This window comes from Onychostruthus taczanowskii, unplaced genomic scaffold, assembly GCF_017590055.1.
Source record: "Onychostruthus taczanowskii isolate IOZ18803 unplaced genomic scaffold, ASM1759005v1 scaffold45, whole genome shotgun sequence".
Classification (NCBI taxonomy): domain Eukaryota; kingdom Metazoa; phylum Chordata; class Aves; order Passeriformes; family Passeridae; genus Onychostruthus; species Onychostruthus taczanowskii.
In genome coordinates this window covers 4615966-4628922 of record NW_024502014.1, presented here as the reverse complement: position 1 = coordinate 4628922, position 12957 = coordinate 4615966, and the positions used below count along the sequence as shown (strand labels likewise).

The 12957-nt window shown below is 40.7% G+C and overlaps 1 protein-coding gene across 1 annotated transcript in view; it reads left to right on the top strand.

Annotated features, from left to right (window-relative positions):
• NYAP2 (neuronal tyrosine-phosphorylated phosphoinositide-3-kinase adaptor 2) overlaps positions 1 to 12957 on the top strand; it is a 124911-nt gene that overhangs the window by 68943 nt on the left and 43011 nt on the right. The window contains exon 3 of the mRNA XM_041414426.1: positions 5053 to 6150. Coding sequence (XP_041270360.1) covers positions 5053 to 6150 — 1098 coding nt within the window. The remainder of the gene's footprint in view (positions 1 to 5052; positions 6151 to 12957) is intronic.

Genomic DNA, 12957 nt, shown 5'->3' with positions numbered 1-12957 from the left:
AAATATTTCTTGGAGAAGAAAAGATGCATGTTCATCACTGCATGTCTCCAATAACTACATTTAATTTTTTTTATTGTCTATTGTTGCTTTCCAATGACAGGAATTGCTGTGCAAGTTTTGGTATAAACAAATAAATTACAATAAAATCTTGTGTAAAATGCCTAAGAGCTTAACATGGTAGAAGAGAAATATTGAAAGGTGACATTAGGAGGCAAAATGATAGGTGAGGCCCCGTGGCCTGTAAAAATAGATTATTTAAACTTAGGTCTCCTGAGTGCCAATCTTTTGCACAGTTCAGACCACTGTGTCTTTTAAAAATCAGTTTCACTAAGACTATTCAAACTTCATCTACAGAGATAATGAAATCTAACCCAATAGAAGCACTTTTAGTCCCCAAATCATTCCTTCATTGAATCTATAGCCCCTTGTAGAAATTGAAAAGGAGCAATTTTTTTAGACTTTTTACTCATTCCTTATACAGCGAGCAAATAATAAACAACAATCTAACAATATATTTTCATATTTCAGTCTCTCCTTAAAGAATAAATATATACTTCAGAAGGATAATACAAGAAGCATTCTCTATTTCCAAAATTAACTATGAAAGGGAGATTATCTGGGTATGTCTGAAAGCTATGCATAACCTTTGCACTACAAATATCTCATTTCAAAAATGTCATATTCTCCTTATACAGTAGGGCTTCCATGAGGTTATTTTAAGCACTGTGCTTCTGGCTTTGAGATGAAACCTGGAGTTACCAGAGCTGCAGCTCTTGTTTCCCTTAAAGTTAGTTAGAGCCAGATAGCTTCTTGGAAGGAGTGTCCCACAGAAACACAGAGAGGTGCTGCTCAAGCAGCAGGAGCTCTGGGGAGTTCATTCTTGTTTGCAAGGATCATTGTGCCTCCAGGTTAGCAGCTGTGGTGGTTTGGGTGGCTCTGATGCAAACAAGGAGGTGCTGGCACAGCATCCAGAGCCCCCAGGGCAGCTCCTGTGAGGACAGAGGGCCATGGGCAGTGCTGAGCATCATCCCCTGAGCACCTCCCATGTGCTCCACCTCCCCACGGGCCTGGTGCTCTCTTGTGCCTATGTGTCTGTAATAGAAGCAGTCAAAGAGATTTGTGGTGCACTCTGAAATGGGTGTTTGAGGAAAGCTGCACCTGGTGGGGAAAGAAACAACGCTCACTTAGCTTCTGCCACTTAGCTTTGGATCAGGACTCGTGTCTGATGCATACGAGTGGCAGAGTCTCAACACAAGTTACTGGCAACAGTTTAATCAAGGACATAGTAATTCATGTTGGAAAGCACTTAATTACTCCACGTTTAGAGCAGACAACATGGCAGTATGTGTATCTCCAATATGCCAGCATGGTTCACTTTTCATAGAAGTTTATGATCCCAGCAGGCACCAATGCTTTTTCTGCCTGATAAATGTCAAGTACTTTAAGCAATCTTGCCTGTTCCTCTCTGGAGATTGCCAAATAATTTCCTTTCATTGGGTTTGGGATCTTGCCAGGGCTTTTGCATTCATGCACATCTATCCCTGCCAAATGTTGGTAACACCGGAACTGCACAAACACTCCCTGCTCCTTTCATTGACTTTGCACAGTTCTGTTTGGCTGCAGGATTCCTGTTATTTTTCTCTGTTGTTCTGGGCTGGAGCAGTAGTTCATGATTCATACTCTATTAGCAGGTGTGCTGTGGAGTTCAGCCCTTGCAAGAGAGCTGTGTTTCAGAGTAGAAACCGTTGTTAAATAAATTTAAGTGTCTTGCACCACAGTCTTCTTAAAGATAATTCAGTTTGCCTCAAAGATAATTCAGGCGTCCTCCTGCACCTGAGGGAGTTCCTAGTGGATGTGAACCATTCCTCTCTTCCTAGTAACAATAAAAAGCTTTCTTTGTTATTAAATCTATCCATTTACCTGTGTATTGCCCTGAAGAGCATATAGGAGGTCACTTTTAAGATTTATAAAATATTTAAACAGTTTAGTTTAAAATTTTAATTGGAAAAGTCCAATTCGTCATGAAGGGAAAAAGACCTTGGTAACACAAAACCTCATGGAAATAGATGGTTTAGTAAAATAAACAACAGCAGAGGAAAAATGCTTTATATAGCAAATGGAAAGTAAATCACCTAAAATGTTTTACCCTGTCTCATGCAGCAGAACTGGGTCATTTGACCTTTTTGTTGATAATGTCACCTATATATTCTAGGCTGGTGCTACATATCATGCAATGGGAGACGAGGCTCTGTGTGTCATTATGGTACTTAATTTCAACCCATGCAAAAATACAAGGCTGGATGGCAGAATGTCAATCGTTTTTCCTTGACATTTCTCCTTTCCTCATTTGTAATGTAATAACCTGTGGATATTGTATATGGGAAGTCCAGCACCCAAGGACAGGTTTAGACAGTGTAGTAGAACCTCTTCAGCTGGATAAAAATTGTGAAAATGGAATGAGGAAGAGGAGAATAGGCTTTTTCTATGATTTAAAAACACAGTACTTTTGACCACTTTTGGCTGGTTTTAGAAAAAAATATTACTTAACATTAGCCTTGAACGACCACAGCACAAGAGTAACTCAGCTTTTGATTATTTTGTGATCATTAACATCCATCCCAATAAAGACATCAAAGAGAGGGGTTGTGGCTGTAAGACAGAGGCAATCTCAGCGTGACACCTGTGGTACCAAAGATGTAAAAGGCAGCACTGGGAACAGGGATCTGAGGAAGAGAGGAGCAGGAAATGTTCCTTTCTCAGGTATCCATTAGTGATGGCAGTGTGATGCACAGGAACTGAAGAAGAAGAAACCTCTGTTTACAAAATACAGGATTTTCAAATGTAGCTGAAGTAGAGTTCAGGTCGTGTACAAATGTTCACAAATGATCAGGCAGTTTGTGCCAGTTTCATTGACTGTCTCTTCATTTTAATGACAGCAATCTGAATAAGATTGCTTTTGACAGGCTTGTAAATACGATTAACAGAGGTTGGAGAGAGGACTGAGATCAAGTTTATGCTAGTAGAATATATAAAAACATAATATACAAATAAGACACTAAACAGAAATGAAATAGTGATTTAGCTGGAAACAGGCAAGAAAAATCTGCCAGTATTGTCAAATGCATCACAAGTAATATTTTCTGCAAAGCCCAAATGATTCTGGTAGCCTACATCTTATTCCCAAAAGTCTAGCCTAATACATTCAAGAAAATTAATTTAGGTTAATTAAAAAGACAAATTTAAAATGCATTAGGATATATCCACATAGTGAAAAACTATCAAGCTACCAAACACCCTTATCTGTGGCTGCTTTTGCATGTCCCTAGCCTGCTGCAAAGTGGAACACATTAATTGGAACCATCATGAAAGTATAATATAATTTTTGAGTATTTTTTATTCCTTTTAATTCTGGCAAGATTTCTTTTCCTTTTTGCTTTGTTGTACCTTAGTTATGTGTTAAGCTAAAACAAATGCTACTAACAAAGAGTAGTCACATTTCTTTGTACATGTACACATTCACAGCTCCTTATTCCTGAGCAAAACTCGTTTATCATCTGCCTTTACTGCTACACCTTGTGGGAATTGAACAGAAGTTATTTAGCAGATCAAAGCATGAGTGTGACAAAGTGATAACACCGTTTGAGTCCTCCTCTGATAGTGACCAAACCACATTAGTGAGGCGCTTTAATGCAGGTGCTTTAATCCAGCTCTGAACCAGCATCCTCCCAGACTCAAAATGCTGTCTCTGAGCTGGCAGAGCACTGCCTCACTGCTGGCTTCAGGAATATGTTCATGGCTGTTTCTAAAAGAGAGGTTTCAACTCTGTGAGTGCTGCCTATCTGGTTTGGCATCTGAGATTTGCTGGCTGTTTGCTGATGGGTCAGCAGAAGGTTTCCCTAAGCATTGAGTTCAAACTAGCAGATATGCAATAGTGAATTACAAGGAACAACAAAATTTGGAAAGGCAGGAAAGCTACCATTCTAACGAGGCCGCTAGTTCTCTGTGTTTGTTTGTTTTTTTGAACTGGGGAACTTACCAGTGAGATATCAGTTACCTCCTAGAAACATAAGCTAGGTTTAGTGTATGTGATAAATTTTGTTTCTGAACAAGTTTGTTGAGTCTGCTTAGGATAAAAGCTGACTTCACTTAAACATTTAATGAGGCATTTTATTAACCCTAACATTTAATGAGATGTTTTATTAGCTCTTTATGCAAACTGAACAAAATGCAGTTTGCATGAGTTTTCTTATTGTTTAATTCATAAAGGATCATTTCCAAGAAACCCTTGACCTCTCATTTCAAATCAATTTCATCACAATGTTTTGATTTATAATTTCAAAGACAAGGTTTCTATAAGTAACCAGTGTAGAAAGAATCCAAATCTGTGAGATACTTTGTTATTCCTTGACTTCACAGAAATCTCATTAAGAGATTCATGAGATTCTAACAATATAATAGAGTCCTGATAAATCACTAGAATTATCTCAACAACAGATTTTACAATTTGTGTATGAGTATTTTCCTTCTCTGTTAGTGCTGAGACAATTGTTGTGCTTTATGTAAGAAGTTACTATAAATAAAAAGGTCTTGATTCATCACTTTGTCACTGCAGAGTTACCTCACTGTCATTCCAATATGACTGTTCAGGACCTTAACTGATCTCTTGGAGCCAAAGGGAGTTCATTTTGATATTTAGTGTTATGTCGTTGGCAACTCTTTGGGTCTTTAAAATCCCACAGTGATATTTGAAAAGCACAATATTTAAAAATGGAAAGTCTCCTGTCCCAAAGAGTTTGGGAAAGAACAGATGTCTCGGAGGAAGGGAAGTGCTCACTAGTTACTTAATCCTGGAGTGTCAGAGCATTCTGGGGGAAATCTAGGAGTGTTTTGAATTGAGTGTTATTTTTGTAGTGTTCTGTTGATGTAATACCAGAGATAACCGCAACAAGCTGGTCCCAGGAAATCCATTCCAGAATTACTGTAACAGAGACCCTATGGTTGACCAGGTGTGTTACAGGCTTCTGATGAGTTTGTGTTCTGTTCTGTTTTCAGTGTCAGCCAAACCAAGACCTCACAGTGATGAGTACACAAAGAAGATTCCACCTCCTAAGCCGAAACGAAACCCAAACACTCAGCTAAGCACATCTTTTGATGAAACATATATCAAAAAGCATGGTCCTATGAAGACAAGCCTCACTAGAGATGCCTCACTCTCGCAGGTCAGCAGTCCTGCTCCAGACACAGAGGAAGAAGAGCCTGTTTATATTGAAATGGTTGGGAATATTCTCAGAGACTTCAAAAAAGATGAGGATGACCAAAGCGAAGCGGTCTATGAGGAGATGAAATACCCTATATTTGATGACGTAGGCCAAGACTCAAAATGTCAATGTGAATATGACCATCACACTTGTTCTTCTCAGTGTGCTACTCCCACAGTGCCTGACCTAGATTTCACCAAGTCTCCAGTGCCATCTACTCCCAAGGGCTTGCTTTGTGACATACCCCCGCCATTTCCAAACCTGCTTTCTCACAGACCTCCACTGCTGGTGTTCCCACCAGCACCAGTGCAGTGCTCCCCAAATTCTGACGAGTCTCCTCTAACTCCTCTAGAGGTCACAAAGCTTCCCGTCCTAGAAAATGTGTCTTACATCAAACAGCAAGCTGGAGCTTCTCCTTCTTCACTGCCACCTCATACACCAGGCCATCAAAAACTGGAGAAAGACCAGACAGTATCTCATGGAACTAGCACCCCTGGGCACACCTCCTCACCTCCTCATCCTTCTACCTTATACAGAACGCAGTCTCCACACGGTTATCCTAAAAGTCACTCTGCCTCACCTTCTCCTGTCAGTATGGGTAGGTCTCTTACCCCCTTAAGCCTCAAAAGACCTCCACCTTATGACTCTGTACATTCAGGAAGTCTCTCAAGAAGCTCTCCATCAGTGCCTCATTCTACAGCCAGAAACACATTGCAAGAAGGAGGGAAGATGGTCAGTGTGTCGGTCAGCACCTACGGGTCATCCTCTCAGAGCAGTTCCCGCTCTCGCACACCCACCAGTCCTCTGGAGGAGCTAACCAGCCTCTTCACCTCAGGACGAAGTCTCCTGAGGAAATCCTCCAGTGGCAGAAGATCTAAGGAACCTGCAGAAAGTAAGTCCTTGATGTAATTTTTCCTCATCTTTGTATAATAATACCTGCTACTGTACTTTATTAAATCAAATGCTTGCAAAAATTAAATAACTCAGAATTCTGAATGCCTTATAGAAATTTCCTGTAATAAAAAGAAAAATGATTACTGCTTTAGTCTTAATATTATTATATTTCTAAGGTTTTTGAGTATGCACACTGCACTTAGAAGTAGAATTCATGGCTTGGTCTTGCAAGAGTTGGTTCTCATTAATTTTTCTACAGCTGTAAAGGTTCCAGGTGAGTTGGGATCCTTTCTTGATGGATGCTAAGCAGCTTGTAGCAAAATAACCAAACAGTAGCTGTTGAGGGTTATTTGCAGAGATCCACTGATCGCCCTTAACTTGGCCAGAAATCCTAGAAAATATGATGACAACCAAAGGTTCCAGCTTAAACTTGGTTAAGCCTGGAGCAAAGGTTAAGGCTGATGATCTTGGAGGGCTTTTCCAATCTGAATGATTCTGTGATTCTGTGTAAACCATTCCTCTCCTTCCATGCTCTGCCATGGAATATCTCTTTCAGCTGGGACGGTGTGACTGTTCGGAAGGCTGTGCTGTGAATTGATCTGAAAACCAGCATGATCTATAATGCACATAACCTATAAACCCACACAGGAAGAAATGCATGGAAGGAGGCTGTGCAGGAAAACCTTAAGCCAATGTTCACTTGTCATATGCTGTGTCATAAAATCAATGTTCCATATGCATTCAGGATTCTACCATGTACAGCGTGTACTTCTGAGCTAGTGAAATATGGAAACTTCTTTTGAAATCAACGGGCATCACATGTGTGAAAGCAGAACCAGGCACCAGCATTTCTGTTGCAAAAATGTTCCTGTTCAGTGGGTGTCCTGCAGTGGAAGGTCTTTCTAACACCTCCTGACTCAGTGCAAAGCAGACTTGGGATGCTTTCTCCTCCACTCCAGTAAAATCTGTTTATGACTTTGAATTGTTGACTCCTGTCTAATGAAAAAGCTGTCTTTGGAGAGCAGCTGATCTCATGTTTGTGTAGGTACTATATTATAGCTATTGACAGCTCTGTGTATGATAAACTGCACTGGTTTATACCTGATAAAAGAAAGTGTTCTGGTTTCCAGGCTACTGTATCACTGTGGAAGGGAAGTGAATTCCACACTGTGTTTCTGGTTGTGTTTGTGCCCCTCTGTTGTCACCCATCGCAGTGTGGTCACAGCACTTTGGGGCATGCTCAGGGTGCTCAGCAGGACACCCCTCTGGGTTTCCATGGGCAGAGCTGTCTGCCTGGCACCTCTGCAGCTGAGTGAGGATGTGCCTGTCTGTAAGAATGGAGAAGCCTGGTGGCAATGGGCTAGGCTGGCCTACAACTCATCCCTCCTGACTCACTGGCTCCACTTCTCCAGCCTCGGTGTTATTCTTATTTATCTCTGTGCACGTCAGGAATAACAGCTCAGTCAGAAGGTGAAGGTGAGAATAAAGTTAGCAAGATACTGAGGGTACTAGTTGGTGCAGCAGTTTGCTTAATTTGCCTTTAGTATTTTCATGGCCTGTAGTCATTAATCCTGTTTTATGAAAGTCTCAGCTCCATGATTCAGTAGGGTTTCATTAATTGATTGCAGTAGTAAAACTACAGTAACACCGGATTTGTGTGCTGGATGGAAGCAAGTTTGTATCTAAAAGGCAAGATGATTCTTGTAATTGGGAACAATTATGAGGGATGTGATGTGACATTTATAAATAATTTCAGCTAAATGCTAGGGAGATTTTGGCAGGTAATACCAAACATTATGAAATAGGCTTCTTATTCATAAATGAGCAGAAATCTCCTGTAAATCCCATGTTACACTAGCTCTACTCATTGAGGTTTGTACTCTCACCAGCAAGTTTGGAACCTGGAGAAATTCCTGCTGTGAATATTGCAAATTCTGGGAAATTTCAGCACATCTGTGCTGCTGTCTCATACCTGTCTCCTGAATATGTTTGCTATATTCTACTTGACTGAAATGGAATGCAAAACTTTCAAAGCAGTTTTCAGTGATAAATTTAAACTAAATCTTGCCCTGCAGATCTGTACCAAGTGCAGCCTTGTTTTCCTCTCAAGGAGCACTGTCCTTTCTCCTTAGGAAGTAGAAATGTGTTCCTTAGAGGCCGCAAATGGTAAGAACAAGAGAGATATGAAATTTAAATTGTGTTCATTTATTTAAGAAAAATACATTCATGTTATAAATAGACACCAGTGGTGAAAAGACTCTGGAGTACAGCTGTGTTGAGTAAATGAACAGACTGCCCATCTAATCCGATTGTAATTTGTCTGGTATTTACAGTATGACTTAATCCCGTGGGATTACTGCCCTGAGTAAGAATCAGGTTTGTGTTCAGATATTGCAGAGGTAGAAGACACTCTAAGATTTATAGAAAACACACACAGGTCTTGCATTTTATGTCTTTCAATTCTACATTGAAATGATCCACCATAAAGAATCTAAATTGGGAGATTTGAACATGGCATTTGACCAGACTGCCACATTTACATGTCGTGATTTACATGGTGATAGACAAGGGAGGCTGGGCTACTCATCTGATATGTTAAGGAAACTTTGATACTTATTGTCCTGTTTTCTAAAAACCCTTTTGTATGCTTTTAACATTTTAAATTTGTATTACAGACAATTATGAAAGTGAGGAGAAAATGATAAAGAAAAGTAAATTGTAAGGCCAAATCAGAAATAAAAAAAAATATTGGTGGAACATTATGCAAAAAAACCCCAAAAGATGGAGATAACCCTATAGAAAACTGAAGAAAGGTGTAGAATATGAAGAATGTGAAAGAGTGGAAAAGAAAAATATTGCTAATTGTCACTGACTGTTCCTTAATCCTTTCTGTGTTTGTGTGGGATAACATGGCAGTATGCCTTAACACTTGGCAGACCCCTGTGAAATAAAATGTCAATCCTCAGAGGTCAGAGGGAAACTATCTAAAGGGTACCAGCACTTGGGCTGCTGCACTGTGCCCTTTTCTGAAGCAGCTGGAAGGTGTTCAAGTACAGCCACTTGATCCAGCTGTGTGGAACCACACAGTCCCTTTGTTGTCACTGTGTGCCATGAATGTCTGTCACCTGCATCCTTCAGTAAAGAGGGATTTATGGAGGGAGAGGAAGGGAATAGTCTGAAGCTTTTCTGGAGGTGTATTTTCTGCTTCTGCACCACAGAAACACACTGTACTCCATGAGGAACTAGCTCTGGAGTCATGTGCCTGAAGGCATCCCCACATCCTACAGAGCAGGGCAGAGGCTGCTGTGCACCTGCACTGGCTTTCAGGCTGTGTGTGCCTCCAGGGTTTCTTTGTGAGTGCTCCTGTAAATCCTTGTCAGAACTAGCCTTTCTTTCTGTATATTGATTGTTCCCATTTGTTAAAGCTTTTTCCCTCACAGTTTCCTGGGAGCTCCGTGCCAGTTTCAGGTGATTATTGCAAATATTCACCCTAACGAACTGCACAAGAGAGCAGTGACCTCAGCTGTGTGCTCTGACTCTGGATGAGCACAAGGTGTGGCATCAGAACAAGTGATGCAGCTCAGGTTTTTGTTTTCCTAAGCTGCTGTGCAGGGCTTCAGAGCTGCTTTGGTGTTTGCCTACGTGGAGTTTCACTCTTCAGCTTCTAGTCACATAAAGGGAGGAAATTCGTGAACGTGCTACTTTGAAAAATCAGTTATAGTGATTGAAAATTGGGATAATTATTAACATTTCCTGTTCCTGGCTGGTATTAAGAATCTAAACACATCAAATAGTGTGGGGAGAGGAGGGATTCTGAAGTAGCTCAGTTGTTAAAAAGGAATTTAGGCTGACTTCAGGCGGCTGAGACTTAGAGTAGAATTTATTTTTTTTTTTTAATTCTGCTGCTTTCCAGGAAGCTAGAAATCTCAGAGAAGTATTGGATGTCCCATCCCTGGCAATGCAAGGCCAGATTGGATGGGGCCCTGAGCAACGTGATCTAGTGAATAGCATCCCTGCCTGTGGCAGGGAGATTGAAACGAGATGATCTTTAAGGTCCCTTAAATCCAGATCATTTGCGTTTCTTAGTCAGCCTTGGGTTCCTTGTTAGATAGAACAGTGTTGTGGAGAACAGAGTTTGGAAGATGCTTCAGGCAAAAATTCACCCCACGTGGGTCCTTAACCTGTACCTTCATGCAGAATGAGGGGCACAGGGCAGGATTTCAGCTGATGTATTTCTAACAGAATTAGGATGAAAAATGCTGGCTGAACCAGGGTGGGACTGGGATGGCATTGTGTGCATGCCTTCTCATTTGTATACCTGCTCAGCCTCTGTTGTCCTGAAGAGGAAACTTGCCTGCAAGATGAGGCATAAAAACCATTTTAGATACTTTATTACATCCATTGCTTAGCTACTGCACATCTGCACTGCTACACTACTTTTGGCATTAGAGACCATTTGAATGCCTATCTCATTTCTAACCTCTAGGTTAATATTTTTCCATACTTTTATCCAAAGGGATGTCAGCCTAATTCTCTGTTCCTTTTTCAGCATTGTAGCAATTGATTCTATGCAGTATGAATGCTATGTTCAGTCTAATGAGACAGCTGCAGCTTTTAAACCTTTGAGCCAGAGGTGTACTGATTTCTCCATTACTGAAGAAGCATCCATTTCCATAATAGTAGGATTTTTTAATCTGATGAGCCATGATATATGTGAGATTAAATGAGGTGATCAAAACAGTCACTTCTCATTTGACAGTCCTGAAAGTAGGTCTGAAAGCAAACACTTCATGGGAGCAGGGGAAAGTGCCAGAGGAAAAAGTAAAGAGAACACCAGCTTTGAAGAGAATGACACTTGTCCCCCCCGGAAGGATACGATCTTACCACAGTTAGTTCCATGTAGTCAAACCCCAAGAGGCCGACCTTGCTACATCTATTCCAACCTACCAAGACATTAGCAAGCTAAGAGTTGCAGCATCAGAAACACTTTTTTGCAGGTGCTCCTTGTGAGTGAATTTGGGGCAAGGACTGTGGACACCTGGACCCACAAAGGTCATGATCCCCCAGGGTCACCTGGGGGAGCTCAGTCCTCCCCTAAGGGACAGGTCTCTTGGGGGCTGTGCCGTGTTGTGGGACAGCACTGAAAATGCACATGGGGATGACCAGATATGGTCAGCATCCTTCAGGAGCCAAATTTCTAAGGAAAAACAAGCTTCACTTTGTAGTTCAGTGGTCTTGAGAGCTACTTCAACCATGCTTGCTCTTGTCCTTCCACAGTAGTCCTGAGATCCCTAGCAAAAGGTTTGCATTGGACTAATGATCAGCTAATCTGGCCAGGTGGACGCTCTTATTGAAGCTGACATGTGTTCCCCAATTAGCAATCACAGACAATAATTGGAAAGAAAAATCATGTGTCAGTAGGGACTTTCAGCTAAGCCCACAAAAGGCAGGAAAACATCATTTCACCTGGGTTCTGGTCCAAAGGGGAAGCAGTGAGCTTCAAAGCAAAGGTGCAAAGGGGAAATGTGTGGAAGCACCCACAGCAGCCCTGTGGCATCTTGCACATCCCGGCATGATAATTCCATGTCACAGCACCACCATCACTGCCCCAATTTGCATTGCAGGACTGTAATTCCATTCTTTCTCAGCACCAAGGGTAATGTCAGGTTTAAGAACTTGTTTCCAATGGATAAATCAATGGACACCTGTTCCTTGATTGAAATACGAGCTGTATGTTTATTGTCTTGCTGCTCTCACACAAAAGTGAGTACTGCCATTTTAAGGGCATTTAGTCATCTAAGTCATTGATGCTGGGCTGTTCCTCCATGCTTAGGATGAAGGAATGTCTTTGTTAGATGCAGTTATTAAAACAGAAAACAAGCATTTTGAGACAATAAGCAATACTTTTGCTAATTGGTACCATGGCATTGTCTCATCTTCTAATTCAGCAATTTAGGCTCATCAGGAAATCAGGCCCTCCCGGGATTCTGAGGGTATGCAGAAGCATTCAAGAAGACATAATTTCATAAATAATTGCTCAGGTTTTTCTGGAAACAGCTGCTGTCTCTGATTGATGTATACAGATTTATTTATTCCTTCTGTTTATATTACTTGACTGCTTGATAAAAATTGCTTTTTCTGAAGAAGAAATAAACTTGTAAGGGGTGAAAAAGAGATAAAGTTATTCTCTCTCTGTTATATTTCAAGTAAAAGATGGTTTCAGGTAAAGAAATGAAAAAGACTTTCTCTTTAGGTTTAATGTACAGTAAGGTGTGAGATGTCTGAAAGTTGTCAAAAATAGACGGTGAAAAATTCCTTAAATTCACTTACTGGCACCCACTTCACTATATTGTAAATAAGCATAGTAACATGTGCTGCACTTAAGGATGTGGATAATGATAATAGGTTCTCAGTTTTAAGTGCCATTGATTTTCCCCACTCCCCTGAACAGAGCTTTCTAAGCCAGAGAAATATCTTGACCTTTAGACCAAATCCTCAGCACTTATAAATCATAGCTTTTTATTTGAAATTGGGAGAGGTACTCCAGTTTACACCATCTGTGTCTCTGGCTTCAAGAAAATAAATGTGTCCTTTGTGACTAGAACAGCTTGTATTCAAAATGGTGCAGTGATACAGCAGGATGCTGAACTGGAGAGTTTATTGCCTTTCTGTTTCTAGCAGGACAACACAATTTATGACCAACTTATGGGTGCTCAATCTTAATGGCAAGAAATGCTTAATCTGGTGGTGTTTTCCATAAGCATGTATTGGCTTCAACAAAACTGCTAAATGCATTTTTTTAAAA